This window comes from Pelophylax lessonae, assembly GCF_965119305.1.
Source record: "Pelophylax lessonae genome assembly, chromosome: 2".
NCBI classification, from domain to species: Eukaryota; Metazoa; Chordata; class Amphibia; order Anura; family Ranidae; genus Pelophylax; species Pelophylax lessonae.
Window position 1 is genome coordinate 66,436,795 of NC_138769.1, and position 26,622 is coordinate 66,463,416.

The 26,622-nt window shown below is 39.6% G+C and overlaps 1 protein-coding gene across 2 annotated transcripts in view; it reads right to left on the reverse strand.

Annotated features, from left to right (window-relative positions):
• CADM2 (cell adhesion molecule 2) overlaps positions 1–26,622 on the reverse strand; it is a gene marked incomplete at its 5' end in the record, with an annotated part of 586,202 nt that overhangs the window by 162,869 nt on the left and 396,711 nt on the right. For both annotated transcript variants that reach the window (XM_082245592.1, XM_082245593.1), the window contains one exon: positions 13,242–13,420. In XM_082245592.1, the coding sequence (XP_082101718.1) occupies positions 13,242–13,420 (179 nt within the window). The remainder of the gene's footprint in view (positions 1–13,241; positions 13,421–26,622) is intronic.

The following is a 26,622-nucleotide window of genomic DNA, read 5'->3' on the forward strand; positions in this document are numbered from 1 at the left end:
TATTCTATTGTTCTTGAAAGCTTAAAGTGATACTAAAGTCTTGTTTTTTTTTTTTTTGCTTAAAAATAACAAACATTGTAAACTTACCTGCTTTGTGCAGTGGTTTTGGGCAGGGCAGCCTAGATTCTCCTCTTCTTGGGTCCCTCTTCAGTGCTCCTGGCTTCTCCCTCCTTGAGTGCTCCCACAGCAAGCAGCTAGGCCCTATTCCCTCTCTCTTCTCATTGGCTCACTAACTTTGATTGACAGCAGCGGGAGCCATTGGTGCTCCACTGCTCTCTCAGCCAAAGTCCCGGCCAGGAAGTGTCCCGGGCAGCAGAGTCTTTCCTGCAACATCGCTGGATAGAGATAGGGCTCAAATAAGTATTAGGGGGAGCTGCACACAGAAGGTTTTTTATCCTAATGCATAGAATGCATTAGGATTAAAAAAAAAAAAAAAAAACTGTCTTTGCAACCCCTTTGATTGAACGTTTAGTTTAAATAGGCTAAATATTTTTCAGATATAGGAATAAAAAGGGTAATGAAAGTGTTGCAGTTTACTGACTTTAGAAAGTAGCCAGAAACAACTGTCCCTTGCTAGCAGGCTGTAGAGAAGAACCTTGTGTGTGGATGCAGTGGTCTCTCTGCAGTGGTTCTCCTGATGAGCCAGACCCATGTATAATCCCTGTCTATCAGCAAAGCTCATGCTCCTGCTAAATGGATTGCTATAGCATTGACTCAGTAAGTGGTATGTCTGACCATGCAGAGAGACCATTGCCCCCACACAATGAGCAAAGGTCCTTCTCTGCAGCTGCAGAGGTTAGGCTTTTTTACTCAGGCAGTTGATATTTATGCTCTCTGGAAGTATGTCCAGAGTCTGAAGGATTTAAAATAAGCCCACAGCTGCAATGGTAGCCATGGACTTGTATCCGTTTTGTTCAACTGGCCCTCGTCTTTCATGTAAAAGTAATCAGATAGCTGTACAAATGGCTGGTCTTTTTTACAGTGCTAAACCTGGAATGTAGTTGATTTAAAATGAAAGTTCAACTTAGTTTTAAAATGATGCTAAAGCCTCCTATCCTTCAATCGCCAAGGGCATCTATTTACAGTCAATTAGAAATTACCATGGCGCTGCACACGCGACCAGCTGTAACACCAGCAATTTGAGGGCTTGACCTACCTACACTGGCAAACATGACATTTATCACCAGACGTATGCCATAAATGTGTCAGTATGTGCTAGTAGGCAGAACGTAAATCAAAATACTACAAAAAAAGGCAATTTGTATATCAGCTTAAGAATTAAATAACAATTATTAAACATATCTACTGTAACTTGGGCTTTCCTTTGGGAAAGAGTTAAACTGGTGGGTTTAGGTCTGCTTCAGAACAAGGGGTTCTCTTCAAAAATAAATGTTTCTAAATCAGCAGTACATGTACAAGAATTAGACTTATTTGAAGACAAAATAAATTGCTTGGGAGTAATTATGCTCAATTAGAGCATAGCTGCAATAAACACCCTGTGTCAAAGAATGCCCAATACTGTTGGAGCTATATCCTCAAGAGGAACTGAAAATTGGGCTCCTTCACATTTGTATAGCAATTTGTGGCTCTCTACTCTGATGGCTGTAGTATGAATATACCTTCTGCCTCTTTATAAGCATAGCCCTAGCAGATAGGCACCAGAGCTCAATTTCCAGCAGTGTTCAATTTCCTTTTTTGTTTCTTAATCTGTGTTCAGTTTAAGGGGCAAGAAACTTAGAAACAGTTCAGAACTATGTAGAAATCCACTTCTTTATGCAGACATTATTAACCACTTGCTGACTGCCGCACGACTATTTACGTTGGCAGTCAGCCCCTCACAGGCAGAGTGACATAGACCTACGTCGCTAGCCTGTGAGGGTCTAGGGAGCGAGCGCGCGCCCCCGGAGGCACGCTCCCACTCACACGTGGTCACGGACCCCCCCCCGCGCGTGTGACCGGCGGACCCGATGTCCGCCGGTCACTCGGCGATTGTCGGTGCAGAGGGAGAAAGGCAGGCGGCTGATGTAAACAAGCTGCCTGTCATTCTCCCCTGTGTAGAAACAGTCATCATACGGTTCTACTATGTAGGACCGTTGATCACTGTTCCTACACCTCAAGCCACAGCCAATCACAGTTAGAATCATGCCCCTAGGGACACACACCACCCCTCCCTCTCAAAAAAAGTTAACCCCTTCACTGCCAGTGTCATTTTATAGTAACACTGCATATGTATAGCACTGATTACTGTAGAAATGTCACTGGTAACCCCAAAAGTGTCAAAAATGTCAGTCAAGGGTCCGATCGGTCCGCCGCAATGTCACAGTACCGCAAAAAAAATCGCAGATCGCTGCCATTACACGTTAAAAAAAACAACAAAAATGACAAAAATCTTTCCTTTTGTTAGTAAATGCGATAACTTTTGCGCAAACCAATCAAAATACACTTTTTGCGATTTTTTTTTACCAAACATATGTAGCATAAAACAAATTGGCCGAAAATGTTAAAAAATTCTGATTTTTACATTTTTTTGGGGAATTTCATATAAAAAATGTGAAAAATATTGTTATTTTTGCAAAATTGACGCTCTTTTTTTGTTTATAGCGCATGATCAAAAAATCGCACAGGTGATCAAATACCACCAAAAGAAAGCTCTGTTTGTGGGAAAAAAGGACGTCATATTCGTTTAGCTACAGCATCGCACGACCGCGCAATTGTCCGTTAAAAATCACGCAGTGCCGAATCGCAAAATAGGCCCTGGTCAGGAAGGGGGTAAAATCTTCCGGGGCTTAAGTGGTTAAAAAACATGTCTCAGGCAGTGTAGACATCTCACAGCACTGGACCTTTGCATCCACCTCATTCCCATTTTTACCAGAGAGTAGGGTATAAATGGTGTTCCAGGGTTAAAGAGTACCATATAGTCATTATAAATCTGGTCACCAGCATTGATATTTTCTCAAAGCTGAAATTTAGCTAAAGACAAACAATTCTCTAAATTTTGAGTGAGCTAGCTTACATGTAATGACAGATTTCTCACATTTTGCAGGCAGTCGGATCCGGTAGAAGTCTTCTTTGCAGGGATGCCCTGTCCCCTCCCTGTCTCTGAGCTTCTGACACAGCAGGGGTTAAAAGCTTGGGTCTCCTGTGAATATGCTGTGCAAACATTTACTATGTGGACCTGCCCCCTCCTCTATTGAGAAATCTTCGATCAATGCTTTTACTGCCAATAACATGATCTGTAAATTGGGGAGAGAATCCTTTGACTCATCAGACTTTCCCTTATTCATAATTCCTGTTACAAGCAGTGAAAGCAATGAAAGTACGTTTCTCAATGGAGGAGGAAGGAGGAGGGGGCGAGTCCTCATTGGGTGCATTTTCAAAGCATCTTAACAGATTAAACTCCCACAGTACCAAAACTTCAGCAGCAGGAAGAGAACCGGGCATCCCTATGGTGAAGATTTATCTAGAATCTAGTTGCCTGCATAACATGAAACATCTTTTATTACAGGTAAGCTAGCTCACTAAAGCAATAGAAATTTTTCTTTTCTTCCATAAAAAAGAAATGGTCAGTCCCTGCACTATATGTGCACTGTATCATTATCTCAGTCAACCTGGAGAAAAAGATTGTAGTATAACTGAGCAGAACGAGATTTGAATAGGCATATCCTGCACTCACTCAGCAAAATAGCCCTTCTGTGGTCACCAAGACCAAATAGTTTCCAGTATTGCAAACACTATTGTTAGAGTTTATTTACTGAGTGTACATAATTTATTGGGATTTTCAAAAGTACTTCACTTTTTTTTTTTAATAAAAGTGTACATGTAGGAAACATATCTTTTTGGTCCATTTGTTAACAATTTACTCAGTGACTGATGAACAACCACCATGGAGGCTTCTGCTGCGTGCCTCACACTGAGCCCAAGATGGCACAACACGGATTAGGTTCGTTAGGCAACGCTCTTCATAGGGACCTTGGCACAGCTGCAGATCTGAACTTGATAAATAATTCATAGTTATCTTTCCAGCTTTCAAATGAGACGATTCAGATTGAAAATGTGACCTGCAATATTATGCTTCTAGCAGGATCTTAATAGGAAATACAAACTGAAGCCGTCCGCCACTTGTTACCGCAGCATGTCACCTCTGCATTAGTGCAAATGAACATTTATCTGAGCTGTTGAGTCTAAAAGGAGGTGATATGAGAATAAATTCTGGAATATGGTTCGCTTTACTCGTCTAGACATTCATCAGTGTCTTTCCATTCTCCTTCACGCTAAGCAGCATCAGATTTATAAAATTAAAAAGGAAAAAAAACTCTCTGTCTTATATTAAACTCCTTCTGATGATAAATCTTAGCTCATATTGTCTGCCATCCTTTCGTGTTTTGTGTACCAGTCTGAATTTACAATTACTTTCCTGCAGTTATACCAAACATCAGGCTATAAAACTTTCTCTGATCCAGCAAGTTACTGTCCCATGAGCTGCATGTTGCTTGGCACAAGTAAATCTTTTTTTTTTTTTTACATCTCTGAGCATACAGTATGTGTTTAAAGGGATTCTAAAGGCAAAAGTTTTTTTTTTATCTTAATGCATTTTATGCATAAATATATAAAAAAACCTTCTGTGTGCAGCAGCCCCCTTCAGCCCCCCCCCCATTATACTTACCTGAACCCCATCTCAATCCATCGGTGTGCACAAGTGCCTCGGCCCTCCGGGTCTCTACCTCCTGATTGGCTGAGACACAGCAGTGGCACCACTGGCTTCTGCTGCTCTCAATCAACGTCAGTTAGCCAAGCAGGTGAGAGAGTGGGCGGGGCCAAACCACGGCTCTGTGTCTGAATGGACACACTGGGCTGCGCAGAGCAGGTAAGTATAACATGGCTGTCATTTAAAAAAAAAAAAGTTACTTGAGTACCACTTTAAAGTGCAGCTCCAGTCAAATGGCTAAATAGAGAAATATGCCTTCAAAGCCATCAACTGCCATCAAGCAGAGTTAAGTATTATGCTTTGAAGATGATAAGGTGGCCTCATTCAAAGAAATAATATGATACTGACAGTTTTTTTTTCCTGTATTCATAGAAGGTACTCTCATTTAGAAGTTTCTGAAGTTGTTTGAAAAAGTGGGGACTGTGGCTGTTTCCATAGTCTGGTTATAAGCCAGTTTATGGAGCCTTGAAATGCGTAACCATGCCCCTGAACATGCTAACGTCATCCCTTCCACCTCCGAATGCAGCCGATCCTAATCAAATGAGCTGAGGATCTCAGGAAGCTGGAAGCATTGTGTGACAGCTTGCGCTCCAAGCACAGCAGCGAACCCTTCCATCTACCACTCCTTCTACCTCTGGATACAGCCAATTTAAACCAAGCCAGCCAAGAACTTCAGACAGGCAGAAGCACTGTGTGACAGCTTGTGCTCCAAGCACAGCAGTGATCCTTTCCATCTGCCTTTCAGTCACTTCCCAGCTCCGCTGCTACAGCCCCTTACCTGCTAACCTCTGTAACTACCAGCCGCAAACCTGCTGATCTCTGTATATCTCAGAGGGCCACAGTAACATGCTGATCCCGACCCATGCGAGCACATTTATCCAAATATTAACACAGGTACACTCAGATGGTGCGCCCCCTCCCTTACTTCTCTTTGTATATGTGTATTAGGTAATCCTAGGGTCCAAGTTGTGCCAATATATCATTTTTTAATCACTTAAAGCAGAAGTATAGCCTAATACCTTAAATTCTCCCTTGCAATCATTAATGTGAGCTGAGTTCAGCCTTATGTGTCAAAATGTAAAAATTCCCAGTTTTTCTCCCTTTATTTTGCAGTATTCAGTGCTGTCACAAAATTTAAAATTCCGCTTCCTGCTGAGTCCAAGGGCAGCAAGTGGGTGTGGTTACTGAAAGCTAGTCAAATCACTTCCAGGGAAGGGCACTGTCCCTGTGTAGCCAGTGGGCATATACAGGATGGGAGAAGCTGATCGTGGGTTCCAGCCCAGTGTTCTCTAATCAGTAAGGATACAATGTACATTCTAATTCATGAGAAAATAATAAATAAAAAAAGACTGATCCGCACAGGACACCAGGGGGGGGGGGGATTTGGCATATACAGTATAGCTGTTCTGGGCTCTAAATGATGACTACTGTAGAAGAAAGAAGCTAGACATGGGGGGGGGGGTGTCAGTGTAGCTGTAAGTGCTCTGGGGTCTCAGCTCACAGTCTACAATGATCATAGTACAGGCAACCACACTAAGTCTACATTTCCACTAGTGCGAGAAATCAATGGCACCCATTCCCATCTATGCAACTTTGAAAAACAGTGACCTTGAAAAGGTACCTGCACTATTTTGATGCGACTTTGATCCAGGGAGTGTAAAGTTAGATCAAAGTTGCATCAAAAAGTCACACTCTAAATCGCAATAATGGATACGGAGCTTTAGTCAAAGTTGCAGCTTTGATTCAACTTTACACTCTGGATCAAAGTTGCAAAGTCACTGATTTTCAAAGTCACATAGATGGGAATGGGTGCCATTGGAAATCAATGGGCTGTGACTTGTCACGCGACTTTATGTGTCCAAAGTTGCATGACAAGTCGCACTAGTGGAAACGGAGCCTAAAACTCATTACTCACATGTAATGAGCAATAGAAATGGATCTATATCATTCTAAACTTTCACAAATGTTCCCTTGTACCTTATACCTTATTTCTTTCATATATTGCGCCGGTCACTTAACCCCCCCCCCCCTCTCTCTCTCTCTCCAGAGAAGCTGCTGGCCTAAATGAGGCTATGAAGACAGGAGATTATGTTCTGTAAAGGATAGGGGGGATGCGGTGGGGCTGGGCAGATCTAGGCATTCCTGTCTAAGAAAGACTGACAACCTTTTCGGGAAGTGAAAGACAGCTTAGCAAATTCAGATAAAGGGAGATAGCGTTGTCGGTGAAGAACAGGAAGAAGCTAAATGTCTAGTTTAGATAAGACTTTCTAAGCTACACAAGCAGCTAGGCAGAAAATGGATAATATCAAAGATAAAGATATTTAACATACTATTGCCAGGAAAAATGTAATTTTTGACTGGACTTTTCCCTTTAAGTAATGCATGGTAACTTTGAATAGCCAGTCATATGCAAGGGAATTAAAAAAAAAAAAAAAATTATGTTTCTCATATTTTGATGTTTGAGGTAAACACTACTTCACTTTATTTACTAAACTAAATGAACATTAACTTTGCTAAGTGCAAATTCTCTACTTCAGACGACAAACCAACCATTACAAACATAATCCCCTTCCCTTAAAAAAAAAAAAAACAATATGCCTGCAAAAAAAGACTATTAATGTGTGCTTCTCCAGTGAAGTGTGGGTCCTCCCTTCATTCTGCTTTGGCCAAGATCTTCACATGTGGCATTTCTAGGTATGTTGGAAGTCTGCTTCCCCTGCCACACCCTGTGATTCCATATGCCAGCCCTTATGTCACTAGAGGAATAGCAATGCACAGTGGAGGACCAGGCATCTGACTCCCGTAAGCATTGAGATTCTGCCCTAGCTTTTGAAAAAGGTGATATGAGGTTCACATTCTGCTGGAGAGGTATTCATAGTGTCCTTTTTTTGCACTTAGGCCTGAAGGACTTTTGACTTCTATCAAAGGGGTAATGCAGTTCACTTCCAGGTGCATTTCACTTGCATTTAAGATCCATTTAAGATGGCCCTGACGTGTCAATGAACATATCTCAGATGTATCAAATCTCAAACACAAAGGGAATGCACCTACCCTAGCTTGCATTTGATCCCCTTCTGACCTGTACTCCACCTACTTCTAATCTTCTGCATCTGCTTGTTTCAAGCTGCATTTGCATTCCCATTGACTTGTATCGGGAGAGGATCCTTGACCAAAAAGCATCAGCACAGATCGTGGGATTGTAGGTCGCACAATCTGTAATGGGTGTAATCAATGGCTATAGCGAAATGCCTATTTCACCTTATGATGCATACCATATGCCTTATGTATATATGTTTCTGCTGCAACTTACTCAAAATGGCTGCTAGATCACCCCTCCCTTTGTCTGAGCAATGTGGAAACAAAGATGGCGATTGCACAGAAGACAACATCCAACAAGATAACATTCCTAGGTTGGAGGGAGTTTACCTTATAATGGACATGACCAATTAAGAAGCTGCAAGCAAGCAGATAACATTATGTTTATGACGTACTAACCCATGACACTAACAACAATATATAACCCACTGACACTGTAGAAATAAAGCAGAAGTATCTTAACTCTGAACTTGGTGTCAGTGTACGATTTTGCTCTGTGTGTGCACACATCGTATCAAAATAGGCCAGGGGCAGATATAATTTCGGACGGTTCTGGTCCGATCCAAAACAACTCAACGTCAAACTAACCATCCTTAACACTATATAAAATAACCAGACATGCAGCAAAATGATATTTAAATGGCCGCGACACCTTTATTGGTATTAAAAATAAATTAATTAAACTTTATCACTCAGCCATACAACTCAAGCGATAAAACAAATAATTCATTAAGCAAAGTCCCCCCTTGATTCAAGGGTGACAAAACCAAATAAATGTTGCCACGACAGGATGGGGGAGCCCACCAAGCCAATCCAGGACAACTGCAGGAGAGTCATGCAAGGCTTTATATAGACCCCAGAGCACAGGACAAACCCTCTAGAAGCGCACATTTTTCCTGCTTCAGATACCAGTGACCAGTGCCTCAGAGGATATTTAAAGCTACACTGACCTAATTAATTTTTTTTTTAAATGATATAAAAAAAAGATAACCTAAACTAAAACTTTATCTTTATTATATTAAATGAGCCCTATGGCGGCCACACTCCCATGCCATGGGCCTTTGAGTTGTGCCCACTTATCATTATCCACACAGAAGGCAGCACACTTGTTGGAAAATCATTTCTAACTTTCAACACATATACTACCACAATAATACTTAACTGGCACCAGTGCATAACTTGTATTGTCCTTCAGGTATTTCTTCAATATGTATTTAAAATCCACTTTTCATGCTGTTCTGCATGGTATGTATCTTAATGTATTCAAAGCTTTTTGTAGCTTAAACATTTGACCTTTGCAATAAAAAGTGGTAAGTTGTGCAGATGGTCAGAAATGGTTCTTTTTCATATTTTAATTTTACTCATAAAATAGGCATCAATGTATAGAGCAATATGAAGAAGCTGCATTGTTATGTGTAAACAGATTACCACCCACTGGGATACCTGCTGGCTTGATATTACACTAATAGCTGTAGACTCCTTCATACCTGGGGGTGTTTTTCCATCTTTATGAAAATTCTATCAGCTTAATAGAAACAGATTGGTTGTATTGTGGATAACTTCACTAAGGAACAAATAAATATTCTGCACAGCGGTTATTAGCTTACAGTAGTCTGCGAACATCTCGGGATGGAAAATAACAAGTACATTTTAAGCAGAAACCCAGACAGAAAAAAATGTCACTAAAACATAGAATATCCAAAATGTATACATAGAAAATGCTTGGTTTTAATTGTAAGCTATGAAATGATCTGTGTTAAAAGTTGGCAATCAGTTCCCAGCAGGTGTGCAGGTTTCCTGGGTACATAGCGGAAGAGATGCATTTCAGGGTAAGGCACTGTAAGTAATAGCTTGTTTAGCCCTGGTTCACACCAGCGCAATTTGTCATGCGATTTGACAGTTCAAAATTGCATGACAAGTTGCACCCCACTGCCATCAATGGAACTTCTCAAATTGTTGTGTCAAGTAGCAGCAACATTGAAAAAGGTTCCTGCACTACTTTTTTGCAATTTCCTTGCAACTTGAATTGACTTCTGTTAAACTAAGTCACAAACTATAGGTCCAAATCGCACTGATCTGCGGCTTCGAAATTGTGCTGAAGTAGCGTGATTTAAAAGCTGCAGTGGTGTGAACGGGGGCTAAATATGTTCAACATGAAAAGAAACAAAAGTGTTCAAAGACAGGTTTAATGTCCTGCTAAAGACCCCAAACTTTTATTATTTTTATTATAAAATGTCATCCAACAACATAAAGCAGGCCAAGATAGACAGAAGTTAATTATGTTATTTAATAAATGTTGTATTTTGCCTGAAGCCTGCCTCTAAAATTTGGCTTATGGAAGAATTTGAATGTTCAGTGTTAATTAAATTTAACTGTACAAGCCAACGTATTCATTTGTTATATTTTCTGCCTTATTTAGCGTTAAATATTATGCATGCTATTATATGCATTAAGATAAAAAAAAACTTCTGTGTGTAGCAGTCCCCCTCAGCTCCCCCTAAAACTTACCTGAGCCCATCTTTATCCAGTAATGTTGCAGGAGTTTCTCTGTTGCCCTCCTCATTGGCTGAGACAGCAACATGGCACGATTGGCTCCTGCTGCTGTCAATCAATGTCAGTCATTCAATCAGTAGAGAGAGGTGGCAGGGGCAGGTCACGGCTGTGTCTGAATGGACACAGGGAGCTGTGACTCGGCTTGGGTGCCCCCATAACAATCTACTTGCTGTGGGGGCATTCAACAGGAGGGAGGGGCCAGGATCACAGAAGAGGGACCCTGAAAGAGGAGGATCCGGGCCACTCTGTGCAAGACCAGCTGCACAGAGCAAGTAAGTATAATATGTTAATTATTAAATTAAAAAAAACGAGACTGTACAATCACTTTAACTCTACGGCTACTGGGAATCATGTGACGTATTTCTGGATTTTAGTCACACGACCAAAAACTGGAGTGCGCATGATCTGCTTTATTACAACTGACAGATAAATCAAGTCGGTTTACTGAACCCCTGCATTTTTCCTAATATGCCGCTAATATTTTGATGGGGCCCTAAACTCTATCTATCTATCTATCTATCTATCTATCTATCTATCTATCTATCTATCTATCTATCTATCTATCTATCTATCTATCTATCTATCTATCTATCTATCTATCTATCTATCTATCTATCTATCTATCTATCTATCTATCTATCTATCTATCTATCTATCTATCTATCTATCTATCTATCTATCTATCTATCTATCTATCTATCTATCTATCTATCTATCTATCTATCTATCTATCTATCTATCTATCTATCTATCTATCTATCATTTCTGTTATCATTCAGTTACAATTTTTCATAAAAGAATCAATATACGTATATGACAGTGAACCAAATTTTACATGAACACCAAGTCATCTGCACATCAAGCCATCTCTGCAAGACCAAACAAATACTACAAAACACCCAAGCAAGCACAAGAGTTGAACTGAATTATGATAAAATGTGTATGAAAACACATGTAGGGGTTGCTTTGCTAAAGGAGCATAATGTGTAACTGCAAATAGTTTGGCCTTGATTGAAAATGTTCCTTTTGCAAAGTAAATGTTGGCTTAGTTTAGGAAATAGGACAGAGCTGTGTTCACTTTGGATACCGAATAATATTAATGTTTTTAATGTTAAAACACGATTTTAAAAAAAAACTCCATCATATTCACTAAGCTAATTGAACAGTTTCTTCTCCTTAGTAAGTCAACCCCAGTCATGAACAGGGAAGTTTTAAAACAATTTTAAAGAAAAAAAAAAAGCAATTTTGCCCTGCAAGTGATAGGACCATTGAAGTGAATTCATCTTAACTTTATTCACTAAGCTAAATGAAGGTTTTATTTGTTAAGTTATTGATAAGCTATTCTCTAATCAAGCACATAAAGTAACAGTATCTTATGGAATGCTCTTCCAACAGGGCTGAAGACAATTTTAAGAATGACCAAGCTGAGTGGCTGTCCTGTTGCTGAGGTCAACACGCTCAACACAAGCACCATTCAGAGTTCACTCTGTGTTTTCTCAAGGAATGCAAAGCACTCTCTGATTGAATGAGGTGGAGAGAGTCACTGACATCATGCTCTCCACCTCTTTCAATCAGAGAATGCTTTGCATTCATTGAGAAAATGCAAAGTATTCTCTGAATGGTGCCATATGACAAGCAACCTCCTATGTTCACAAGCAGCAGGGCAGCAACTCGGCATGGGACCTGGAAGCAAGTGGAGATTACTGGAGTAGTAATATCTACTACTGTGATTTCCAGCTCCTAGAGGGATTGAGGAATCTCACAGGTATAGTATATGCATAGTTGCATTGGTCCAAGCTTGACCATACCTAGAATTCTTCTTTATTGTTTTACCTGCAATAGCCATTGGTAGTAATTAAAGCAGAGTACCACCCAAAAAAAGAAGTTCCGCTTTAAGGACTCCCGATCCCTGACATGCCACATTTGGCATGTATTTTTTTTGGTGGGGGAGAGCGGGTACCTAGTTTTGACAGGTACTCAGCTCCCACTTCTGCTCAGGCTGCCTAGGCAGCTTGAGCAGAAGTTCTACTCTCACCCTCCCTCCATGCAATCTTCTGGGACACATCACAGGTCCCAGAAGATTGCCCAGCCATTTAGAATGCACAGCCCGACTCACGAATGCGCAGTGCTCACCCAGCTGTACAGCCGAAAGCTGTCACAGCCAGGTGCCCACACTAGTGATGCCAGCGCCAGGGAAGAAGGAGGGAGCCGAGGCTTCAGGCAGCCACACCTCTGGACCGTGGGATAGGTGAGTGTGTGTGTTAAGTAAAAGTCAGCAGCTACACTTTTTGTAGCTGCTGACTTTCAATAAACACAGAAATGGCTGGAACTCTGCTTTAAGCATTCTTGCAGATGTAAAGCAAATGAGATTTGTAACAGATTAATCTGCTATCCCAAGCAAAATATCAGGATTTTTTCCATAAAAGTTTTCTGCTCTTACCTATGTTTGCTATTTGGAGAATATTGCAATTCAATATAATTTAGATTTTTTACAGAATACAATATGCATACTGCATTTAGCATAAATCAAGTGGGAGCTAATGTATCTGATGTTGAGAGTTCAAGCAAAGTAGTTTATACCATATCCATTTCAGAATACATGATGAATACTTGACAAGTAGAAAACATGCTTTTCGTAATATGATAAAACACAAACAGGCTTATTTAATAAGGAGAACGAAGTACAATGATAATATACAAAGTACATTAACCCGTGGCAGAAAGCATGCTTCTTTTCTTTTAAATTAAATTTGATTAGTTACTATTAGTTACTGCTTTCTCTACAAAGACATTGCACTCAGTGCTCCAATATTAATTATGCCTAAGATGTTTACTGTTACAACTTTATATAACTCTGATAGCAGAAGATAATGTATGATACACTTACCGTTTAATATCAAGATGTACTCTGCACTGTTTTTACCAATGGAGTTGGTTGCTTCACATCGATATGTTCCATTATCTGTTTTGTTTAAAAAGGTTATTGTTAATTCTCTTCCGTTCACTACCATTCTTTCGGGATCTGGAAGCTCTCCCCCATCCTTTGTCCATAATACTGGCTCAGGTCTGCAGCAAAGTACAAGAAAAAGCTAATTTAGAGATCCTGTGGGTTATGATTATGGTGTTTTAACAGCTAAGGTCCTATAGCTGTGGCCAGGAACATTCAAATAAATTCTCTTTCCTTAAATTCTTTCAGGTCATGAGTCACACAAACATAAAGACAGGGGTGTGTTCACATAAGAATACATTTACATCCAGAATGCTAAAAAATGGAAATGTGTAAAATGTTGTAAAGCATTATATTTGATAAGAAATTAAGGTTGCTTGTTGGAAATCCTGATGGATTTCTTGTAGTTAATTTTGCAGTCAATTGTTTTTTTTGTTATGGTACTTAATGTTCCATCAGGCTATGAGCATTCATAGCTAATAGTAGTGATATCTGAATGGCTTAAAACAATTTCTTTAAAGGGTGAACAGGGTTGGGGGAAGAGAACCAAAGGTGGAGTCTCTTTCATCTTCACTAAAATATTGTTTTGCCAAAACTGGACCTTAATTTTGTTTATGCATTACAGAAGCGTAAAATGATGTGTGGGCAACTAAATTATTTTTTTTTTCAGATTCTTTGATCTAAAAGCCCTTTTATTAGAATCTCTGCTGTAGGAAGCAAGGATAGGTCAATCATTTTATGAGGTGAATCTGATGGGTCTAATCTCACTGGGTTAATATGATGTTTTCCAGTGAACTATGTTTTTTAAGCCAGTGGTTAGCAAACTTTTTTTACATTAGGCAGTCTATGTTTAAAAAAGTGCTGTAAGCTGTGTCCTAAGCATTTACACAGACCCAACAAATGATTGCTGTATTGTTTGTAATATAATTATCTACTATGATTGTCAGCTTCCTTCTTCTAGAGGCCAGAATTTGGTCTTTTTTTATTGAGGTATTTCATGAAAATTCCATCTTATGGATATTAGATCAATTGTTGTGCCTGTGCAAATGGTTAAGACATTCAAATTACAAATGTTTATACATAGATCCTTTAGTTTCTGCATCCATTAGACAAGCATTGTGCCCGTGAACAAGAGCACACTAAGCCATATAGTTAATCTTCTGTTTTAATATTATTTTTGTAGAATTTTCAACATATTCATAAATAGCAAAACATATGAACAAAAGTATCACCTAAGCTTTGTGTTACAATTAAATAATCATTGTATTAAAGAGTCCTAAACAAGCCCTCATTCCACTTAAGAGTACAAGATGTTAGCCTGTTTTAACATTCATAATGTAAACCAGAAGTAACAATCGTGGGCACATCTTTTTCCAGGATTAAAGAATTGAGGAATGAGAGAAATTTGTAGAGGACATAGCTTCTATATTGGGCAACTAAGGGACAAGGAGTAACATAGGACAAATGAAATGAGTGAATTTAAGTGAAGTTTCACACAAAAATTGAACTTCTGCTTTAAGGCCTCCTGACCCCCTGACATGCCACATTTGGCATGTCCTTATTATGGGGGGCGGGTACCTAGATTTGACAGGTACGCACTCCCACTTCTGCTCGGGCCGTCTGTACATGTACAGTGCGCACCTGGCTGTGAAGGTGCAAGCTGTGATGCCTAGAGATGCCTGCGCCATAGGGAGAAGAGGGAGAGAACCTAGGCTTCCACCGACCACAAGGCTAGACCATGGGACAGGTGAGTGTGTGTTTATTAAAAGTCAGCAGCTACACTTTTTGTAGCTGCTGATTTTTCATAAACACAAAAATGGGTGGAACTCCGCTTTAAAGAGGAGAGGAGTGTGAAAAGAAAAACATAGGCAGCAAGCGATGCAACGGAAGAAAAAAATTACAAGAAGAGGGGAAAAAAGGAGAAGCAAAAAAAAAAAATGGGGAAGGTCCTAGGAAGAAGATGGATAACCAATGATCACCAGGGTAGGACCCTAACACCACGCTTCCAAGTAACATAAATTAAATAGTCAGTGTGGTTACAATCCACTGGTAAAATGAGTGTAAACTAAGGGTTCTAAATTCCGTGAAATTTAGACAATCTATCATCCAGAGTGACCTCCATCTTCTAAAATGTCATACACAGGTTGATACGAGACAAGCTCCCAAAAAAGAGATAGTTAGGTAAGCAAACAGAAATCATATTTTGTACTCTAGTCTGGCTTTTAGCTCAGAAGAGCTTCCACTGGGTTCTTTCATAAAGAACTATTTAAAATAGTATGAACTATCTGGTAGTTGCATGACCAAAAACATTTACTCTTTGGGTAATGCCACCATAGTTGTTCCAATTTGCCATTGGCACTACATTCAGCCATATAGTTCATTTAAAATGTTTGCACTCAAAGTTGTATAGCTGAAGGCAGGTTAAGCTCATTAATTATTATTATATAAACAGGTACACACACAAAATAAGTACAGTGAACATTAATCTGGACTTAAAGTTTCAGTGTGAACTCTGCCCCTGTCAAGTAAAGTGTCGGGCCTGTAGGATGCCAATTTTAGCTGCATATACTTCAGAACCACTTGTAAGCTGGCTTAAGATGGCTTTAGCGCTATATTTTGTTTGCACATACTGTGTACCATATATGTGGATCCTAATACAGATATTTATTCAAAGGCCATATTTTTTCAAACATAGGAATGTGTAAACTCACTACAGACGAGATAATATTTAACAAACTTTACTACAGTTATGTTTTAATAAGGAACATAAAATAAAGAATTATAGACATGTGACTATCAATCCTCTGGGTGCCCCTGAAAATGGCTGTGTGCCTCCTATGTACACAATACTAACTTTACTCACAGAATCCCACACCCAAAAACCAAAACCATTATTTTTTTTAAAACTCATCCGCTTGGTAGGCCATGGTAGCCTAGGAGTAGTTGGTCACATTTAACTGGACTTATGCAAGTGGCCTCCTCAGTTCTACTTAGTGTCAGGAATACACCACAGCATTTAAAAGATAACTCACACAAAGCCATCAGACACTCATGAGAACTGAAAAGAACTTGAATGAGTAACGAAACACCTTCAGCAAGTCTATTTGAATATGAATTACTGTTAGTTTGCGCTGTTTATCTGTCTCCTATCATCTGGAGCTGAGTCCTCAGACTTTTATCTTTTTAATGCAAGAAAGGCTGGTATTCAGTGCAGAGGATCTAAGAGAGGTGGGTTTACAAATTTATTTAAAACAGACTTTCACTTAAAAATTGCACTTTCCACCATCCAGGTTTTTTAAATTCATGTTTAATCTGCTCTCCTGCCTCCATTCCTTCATATACAATGACATGAAGCCTCCCCCTGCAGCATCCTTGGCTTCTGACATCACATATCCAATGAACAATTAGCTGAAAAATGACACAGCACTGGAGTGCAGACCTAGAGTTGCATCATCAAGGGGTCAGCTGCAAGAACCTGAAAGGGAAAACCACCTGCTGATGATGAAGAAACCAAAGATAATGGTGCAGGAAGGTATGTGTAGCAAGGAGAAAAGAACAACACAAGATTATATGGAATTTCAGCATGTTTTTCATGGATAAAAGCCCATGAAAGGCAAGTGGCATATTGCAAATAAATTCAATGGAAATGCAGGAAGTTCCTCTTTAAGTAATGGTTAATTTCAGGGTTACAAGGTAATCTAGTGTAAAGGTTAGTGTTACAGGAAAGGTTAGTGGATGGTTAGGAATACATGCTTGTGAGAAGGGTCCTAGTGTACAGCATTGCACCCTATGCCTAGAGCTGTGCACCAAAAAAAGAAAAAAAACAGGTTTAATCTGTTAAAACCACGTTAACAATTTGAGAACCTCTTAATAACATTTCCCAATGAAGGTATATCTAAAAAATCATACCTGACAAGGCAAAATGTTGCATGCTCCCTAGGATAGTTCATATTTGCCTGCAGAGATGAGCAGGAAACAAATATTGTATAAAGCTTGCAAAAACAGGCATAATGCATGGCCAGCACAAGGGCTAAACCTAGGAAATGTGGTGCAATGCATTTGCCATTTTACAGGGGAAGATTTACTAAACCTGGAGTATACAAAATCTGGTACAGCTCTGCACAGAAACCAATCAGCTTTCAGGTTGTATTGTCAAAGCTTAACCTTCCTAGCGGTATTCCCGAGCGTGACTCGGGGTTAGATTTTAGAGCCAAAAGCGGTAACCCCGAGCCACACTCGGGGTAGTGCTAGGAAGATCGCTGGATCCTGGTAGAGGTTTTACTTACCTTTTCTCTGGGATCCAGCGAAGAATGCGGGCGGTATGCGGCGGCGGAGCTTGCTCCCGATCGTCTGCAAGCCCCGGCTTCCGTCTCCGGCGACGTGACGTCCGCCGGGGGGGTGGAACCGGCGGCAAATTCAAATGTAAAACACACCAAACACACTGATACCATTCAAAATAAAATAAAATCACATTACATTGCCCCCCAGTGCCCTTTCCTGCAGTTTTACTGTACGTATATACATATATATATATATATATATATATATATATATATATATATATATATATATATACAGTATATATATATATACAGTATATATATATATATATATGTATATACGTATATATACATATATACATATACATGTATATATATATATATATATATATATATATATATATAATATATGTATACATAATATATGTATACATACATATATATATATATATATATATATATATATATATATATATATATATATATATATATATATATATATATATATAATATAATATAAATATATATAATAAATGTATACAGTTGGTTTGGGCTGCTCATTCACAAGAATTACATGCAAAATAATGGTACCGCTTTCAGCACCTAAAATCCAAAAGAATCATACCGCCAGGGAGGTTAATTAAACAAGCCGAAGTTAGTAGCTGATGCACAGTTAGTAGCTGATGATGGCTATAATGCACAGCTGCACCAGATTCGGAGTCCTCTAGTTTTAGTAAATCTCCCCCACGGTGTCTTTACAAATGCTGCTATAAAGCTTTTAATCTATTAAAACCCAAGCTATAAATAGTTAATACAAATGCATTCTTTTTAACTTGCAAATCATCATCCAGTGAAAAAAAAAATGTGTTAAATAAGTAGAACAACTTAACATAAAGCTGTGGAAGCATTTCTCTTGGGGTCAATAATGTTTTCTTGATCAAATGTGAGGAAGTATTTGTCAGCCATGATTTGCTGCTGGGAGACTCAAACAGGTCTCCTCCGTGTAAATGTGGTTTAAATGCACTCTAATAATTATTTTAAATACAGTTCACACATCAAACTGAAAATATGAAGCTTCAGTTTATTCATTAGCACTGGCTCATTTGTCCGGCAGCTGCTATGATAGTGAACATATTGCTCAAAGGACAGCTATTTTAAATCAAAAGCAGCTGAATGTTTTTTTCTCTGCAATGTAATGCTTCAAAATGTTGCACTATTAAGTTGACCCAAAGCACGTTTTTAGTTTTCATGCAAAAATATTCCCAAGATGGACAGAGATCACAAACGATGAAACGCAACAAAGGAACTGTGGTACATTTATTTTGTCTTAATTAGATGTTCATAAATGATATTTCAACAACTCTTAATAACCCCTGCTTTTAAAACTAGCCTTGTAAAAACTAAGAATTTAAATGCTTTGTTGAGAATGACTAGGCTGTATCAACTAAACAAAACAGAATAATTTGCAATCATTTAGAGTGGAACTGGAATATTAAATAATCATATCCTTTAACCACCTCCCACCCGGGCCATTGTACATATACGGCCGGGTGGGAGTCTCGTCCTTCTGATCGGACGTTCCGGAACGTCCTTCAGAAGGAGCGAGATCGCGCCGCCGCGGGCACGCGCAACGGCGCGATCTCGATGTGCCTGTGTCCCTCGGACACAGTGCAACAAGATGCGTCAGGAGGGCCCTGTGATTGGCCCTCCTGATCACATGACGGCTGTGTCCAATCACAGCCGTCATGCAATGTGAATACAGCCGTTGTAACGGCTTCGAACTCTTCTCCTCCTGACAGATCCTGTCAGTGAGGAGAAGAAGATGATCGATACTGGAGCTGGGGGGGATCAGTGAGTATTTCTAAGTACTCACTGATCACAGGGGGGTCTGTGCTGGTAATCAGAACATTTATTACCAGTGCAGCCCTGGGAGGGTGGGGTGCCACTAGAGCCACCAGGGATGCCCACCCATGACCACCAGGGATGTCCACCATAGCCACCAGGGATGGCAAACAGCCTGTCAGTGGTGCCCTCCTATCAGTGCTGCCCACCAATGCCATATATCAGTGTTGCCCACCAGTGCCCGTTATTGCCATCCATCAGTGCCGCCCACCAGTGCCCATTATTGCCCACCAGTGCTGCCTATCAGTGCCCATCAGTGCCCCCCATCAGTGCCGATCAGTGCCCCCATCAGTGCCGACCAGTGCCCCCCATCAGTGCCGATCTGTGCCACCTATCAGTGCCCATCAGTGCCCATCAGTGCCGCCGATCAGTGCCCATCAGTGCTGCCTATCAGTGCCCATCAGTGCCACATATCAGTGCCCATCAGTGCTGCATATCAGTGCTACCTATCAGTGCCCATCAGTGCTGCATATCAGTGCCACCCCATCAGTGCCACCCCATCAGTGCCACCCAATCAGTGTCTCCTCATCAGTGCCTGTCAGTGCAGCGTCATCAGTGCTCATCAGTGCAGGAAAAAACGTATCTATTCACAAAATTTTATAACCTAAACAAAAAAACTTTTTTTTTTTTCGAACTTTTAGGTCTTTTTTTATTTGTGCACCAAAAAAGAAAAAACCTGGAGGTGATCAAATACCACCAAAAGAAAGCTCTATTTGTGGGGAAAAAATGACACAAATTTGGTTTAGGTACAGTGTTGCATGACTGCGCAATTGTCATTCAAAATGCAACAGCGCTAAAAGCTGAAAATTGGTCTGGGAAGGAAGGGGGTTTAAGTGCCCAGTATTGAGGTAGTTAAAGAGACACTGTGACTTTGTCCCTTAAAAACAAGGTCACCTTTCCTCTTGATAGCCCACTCCCCCCGCATGTTGTAGTCACTGGTCTTAAGACAAGGGAGGGGAAATGTGGATGGTCACATGACAGTGGACAGAAAAAGGTTGAGTATACGAGGGAGGGGAGAGGCTGAAAGGGATGGAGGAAGGGATTTTGTTTGCTTACAGATGGGCTTTAAATGAATCTTGATGCCTGCAAGTTACTCCAGAGTTCAGCAGACAACCTTTGCTAATAAATAATAAAAAATGAATCAGCGCTTGTGATAAAAAAAAAACAGCAGCTAGCAAAAAAGTGTAAAATATACATACACAAAAGTACTAAAATAAAGAGAAAATTCCAGTGCTAAAAATAATACACAAATTAAAGTGTAATCAATAAAAACTTTCTTCAATAAGAAAAATATTGTGACGATATACAATGGGTGCAGTCCAGTATATAGGTGAAAACAATGATGAATAGGAAAATTATTTCTCCACCACCAAACGAGTGAAATGCAAACTCACCAGAGCCAAATGCTGTCTAGATTATAGGACAGCAATCGAGTATTGTGCGACCAGCCTCAAGATCTTTAGGACATCTGTCCAAGCCATCACTTTTAATTTTAGTGGTGGCTATATATGTGAGTTCTTTTTTACCATTATTTGTTTTTATGTTATCCTTTATGTACACTGTACTCTTATCAGTGATACATAGTATTTATATTTTTAAATAAATTCATTTTACTACATACTACACCATGAGCCTTTTCCATTTTGCATTTTTAACCCTCTTATGATGTGCTGAGTCAATCAACACAATGGAGGTTACCCACGAGGCCGGAGGTTGCTGACTACACAGATGTCCTAAAGATCTTGAAGCTGGTTGCATGATACTTGATTGCTGTCCTATAATCTAGACAGCATTTGGCTCTGGTGAGTTTGCATTTCACTCATTTGGTGGTGGAGAAATCATTTTCCTTTTCATCATTGTTTTCACCTATATACTGGACTGCACCCATTGTATATCGTCACAATATTTATACGAACTTTTAACACAAGAGACGTTTTCTATTTTTCTTATTGAAGAAAGTTTTTTTTTTTATTACACTTTAATTTGTTTATTTTTTTTTAGCGCTGCAATTTTCTCTTTAACCTTGGCTAATGGATCTGAAGAGAAAACTCAGATGGAGAGCATTTTTGACTGATAAACCATTGCCACCCTGATGTAAGAGTGGCATCATGGATAACAAGGTGTACTGTTAGAAATCAATCTACATATCCATCCTTTCTGAATAATATTAGGAGATAGATTTTTCTGTTGTCAGGTCATTTTTACACCCTTAAGTACCATTCACCATTTACAGGTATTTCTTTTGTGACTAAAGATGGAGTTCTCCAATGGCATAAATATTGGTACACATTTCTCTTGCATATAAATGCCATCCTTATGGTCCCAGAGATGTTTCTGCAGTAGGTAATAGTTCTGTTACTGTACAATGGTACAAAATAAAGCTCATCAATATATATATGTAAATTGCTGTGTAAATTGTTGGCCAAATATAAATATCTGTAATAAACAAATAAATAAATAAATAATTTTCCTATCATAGTATCAATGGCAGAAGGTAGTGTTATTCTTCTTTATTCCCAGAGCCTCCTGGCATGGCGGATTTATGCTAAAAGGTTTGGAAAATGTCTCCAACTCTTTCAACATACACAGAGAGCAGGAGACAGGCAAAAGATAGAACAATGAATTGTTTGTCTAACAACCTGCATTGAAGAGCCCTGCGAAAGGAAGACAACAAGGGAAGAAGGACAAATGAAGTTTTTTATTACAATACCAAAACAAATTCAAATACATACAGTATTACTTTTTATTGCATGTTATTTTATAGGTACTCTTGCTTGGAAAGAATCTAGCCTTTGGTAACCTAGTACTTTGTATCAAAACAAAGCTATCAGTATTTGGGATTTTGCTCTCCGTGGTTTATGCTTTAAGAAAAATCATTCTTACAGGTTTGTGTCTTTCATTTCGTCTAGTAACTCGTAAGGGAGATCTCTGGAAATGTTTTGCTTTGCACTATGTAATATCAATATATTCAAAATTGCATCCCTAACCAATAATGCATTTTTCATTTTGTTTGCTATAAGCAGAAAATCTTGTTCAATAAACAAGTTCTGCAAAATATATTAGAAATGAAATAAAGTTACTGTTTTTAATCTTGGCCTGGGCAGATAGCCTCTGGTATGCACAGCTTGAATTTGCTGGCTTGTTTTTTAGGATACAATTATTTAACACTTCCATGGCATGATATCTGCTGCTTTGTTAAATTAATATTGCATGGTAAGTAGTTATTTTTTTCAACAGTGTATGGTGGATCTTGAACGCAAAATGCTGAATTACTATTGTAAGATAGTTGACCTTATGTTAAGTAACTAGTGCAAATTTGACTTATTTTGCAGTTACCCAACATCTTGTCCAAGAATTGAAACTCAATTTTTTGTTACTATTTTACAAGTGTTACTGTCAGAGTCAGAACAAAAGAAACAGTGGTACAGGTTTTTTTTTTAAGTGGTTCTAAAGACGACCTGTTTTTTACCTTATCAAAGGTAAAAAAAGGCCCCACTAACTGCCCACTAACTGCCCCCTTCCCCCGCCCAATACCCTAAACACTTACATGGTTACTCTCCCTACTTCAGTGCTGTCCCAGCTGCAGTACTGTTCCCCTCACTTTTTTCATAGGAGAAACTGACAGCAGTGAAGCCATAGATTCCTGCTGCTGCCATTGAACACCCTGTGAGGAGGGGGTAGGGGCACGCCTTACCGACACAGTGTGTGCCCTAAAAGAGGAGGTACCACTTTGTGCAATATCATTGTATAGAGCAGGCAAGTATAACCTCTTTTTTTTATTTTAATTTAAAGAAAAATGCCTTTAATATCTCTCTAACAAAGCTGAACCTCAAACAGGATTTTTAAAAATCACTAGAAATCTGAAAAAGTATAGCTGTGCTCTTGAGCGCATATGGCATAAGACTATGTCTCAGAAAGATTTCAACCAATATAAATTTGCCCTCCAAAAATACAATTCCAGTTTACACACTGCCAAGCAGACCTACTTTATCACTCTAATTACAATTTATTATTCCGTCCCCGGCAACTCTTCTCTACCTTTAATTCTCAACTTCATCCTCCACTGCCTCCACCCACTAACTCACTCACTGCCAGGGAGCTCGCCAATCACTTCAAACAGAAAGCTGATACAATTTGTGAGGAGACCTCAGTTGTTTAGATACCTCCCACGCTTTACACTTCATGCCCACAGGCACAATCACTACTTCTCACAGACTACAGACAAGGTTGCTAAACTATTGCTAACATCCAGCTAACCACCTGCCCTTTGGATCCAGTTCCCTCGCAAAAACTACATTCACCCTTTGACTCTATTCTACACTCTCTAACCCACATCTTCAATCTCTCCCTCTCTTCTGGTATTTTCCCCAACTCTCTAAAAGATGCACTAGTCAGCCCCATACTTAAAAAGCCCTCACTGGACCCAACCAATGTTAACATCCTATGCCCTATCTCCCCTTTTTATCCAAACTTCTTGAACGTCTGGTCTACAACTGACTGAGCGACCACCTTGCTGAGAATAGCCTTCTTTATCCCCTTCAGTCTGGATTTCGGCCTCAACACTCCACAGAAACTGCTTTCCTAAAACTAACAAACAACCTATTAATGGCCAAAACCAATGGACAGTATTCTGTACTCATACTCCTGGACCTTTCTGCTGCCTTTGATATGGTTGACCACCCCCTACTCCTCAAAAAACTCCACCCCTTTGGTCTTCACCTCTGTACTCTTTACTGGTTCTCTTTCTATTTATCCAACCGCACCTTTAACATTACTTATAATTATTCTTTCTCCTCTCCTCTTCCTTTCTCTGTTGGGGTCCCCCAAGGTTCTATTTTTGGACCTCTCCTATTTTGATTCTACACCTCCTCTCTGGGTCAGCTGATAGCCTCCCATGGCTTCCAATACCATCTCTATGCTGACGATACCCAAATCTATTTATCCACCCCTCCGCTTACTCCCTCTGTCTCCTCACGTATCACTAATTTACTAGTAGATATATCAGTCTGGATGCCACACCACTTCCTCAAACTCAATCTATCCAAAACCGAACATTTAATATTTCCTCCACCAAGTGCCCCTTTCCCTGATCTCTCTGTTAAAATTGATGGCACAACTATCAGACCATCCCCACATGACTCTGAACTCTCTTTCAAGTCCCACATCCAATCACTGCTCCTAGTTCAGTCCCTGGTCATCTCGCGCCTCGACTATTGCAATTCCCTTCTCATTGACTTACCTCTACATAGGCTATCCCCCCTTCAATCCATTATGAATGCTGCAGTCAGACTCATACACCTTACCAATCGCTCAGTGTCCGCTACTCCTCTCTGTCAATCCCTCCACTGGCTTCTGCTCACCCAACAAATTAAATTCAAAATACTAACAACATCTTACAAAGCCATCCACAATTTAGCCCCCAGCTACATCACTAGCCTAGTCTCTAAATACCAACATAATAGCTCTCTTTGTTCCTCTCAAAACCTTCTGCTCTCCAGCTCCCTCATCACCTCCTCCCATGCTTGCCTCCAGGACTTTTCCAGAGCCTCTCCAATCCAATCCTTACCCAAATGTGTCCGATTATCTCCTACTCTATTAGCTTTTAGATGATCCCTAAATACACTCCCTCTTGAGAGAAGCCTATCCTATCTACACCTAACATCCGTACTTCCATTTTCTCGATCAGCTCATTCCCAACAATTATTGCCTTTTGTGTCACCTGACCATCCCTTCTAGATTGTAAGCTCTAACGAGCAGGGCCCTCTAATTCCTCCTGTATTGAATTGTATTGTAACTGTATTGTCTTCCCTCGTATTGTAAAGCGCTGCGAAAACTGTTGGCGCTATATAAATCCTGTATAATAATAATAATAATGCTCCAATAAATTCATCCAAAATTATATATCATTAGGAGTCTGTAATCAGCAGATCAGATAAAAGGAGGGGCAGCACTGGAAGCCTATCGCAAATGTAATACTTTAGATATATTTGTTAGACTTAAATCACTGGTTACAGGTGAAGATTACAGAGGAATAATTTATTTGTGTACTTGTGCTCTTTCATTGCCCAATAAACAGGCTGGAATTAGCCCAGTGGCCAAACTTTATTACTGATCTTCAACAGAGAAATTGAGGTTCCAAATACTGCTTGTCAGGAGTGATTGATTCACAGCAGCAGTGAGTATAGCTACAAAGGAACAGGGGACCTGAAAGGTCACCAGGTCAAAAATAAGGGGACAAGCCTGAAAAGGAGAACTATCTCAACCACTACTTCCAAAGACAGGTAAGCTGTAACATATAACGTTTTTGGTTTGGGGTTTAGATATGCTTTGCTATGACAATTTGAAATGGTGTAGGAGGCCTGCTGTAGCAAGCGGACCTTGGGGTTGATTTACTAAAGGAAAATAGACTGTGCACTACAAGTGCAGCTGCTCTAGATCTGAGGATAACTTTCAGGGAAAATAAAAAACAGCACTTTTGCTTGCACATAATTGCCTGATAGAAATCAGCAGAGCTTTCCCTCATTTCAGCTCTCCCCCTCAGATCTAACGCAACTGCACTTGCAGTACACTTACAGTGCACAGACTCTTTGCCTTTAGTAAACCTGTGTGTGTTTTGATGCAAGGGCCACTAAAATGTGAGCTGCACTTCCTGTTTTCCTCCATGGAGTACATTTTTAATATATTCATATAAATACAGTTTTTCCAGAACTCAGATATTAAATAAAAGCATGTGTAAATATGTTTATATAAAACACATCACCAATGTCTAAAAAATAGAAATAAATAACAGCATAACTAAAAAATTGTTCATGCTTTCCTATGAAAGACTTCACATTTACTAAAATATTACAAAGTGTGCAGTATACATGAGTACTTTCGGATCAAACTGGCAAATATTCAAATAAAATGCCCACTTTTTTAAATTTTTTTGCAGTTTTGACTGTGTCCAATTATTTCCCAAAACTTTTATCGCAGCACCCCACCTGTGTCTGCCAGCTCCAGAGCTCTGCATGTATGCAGATGGCTTTCTACTAATTCCAGTCCAATTTTTAAAATATGGAAAATTGATTATGAGTTTTCTTATTGCTTACATTTATGTCGACATACAGATCTTACATTTCATTTAACACCTCCAGACG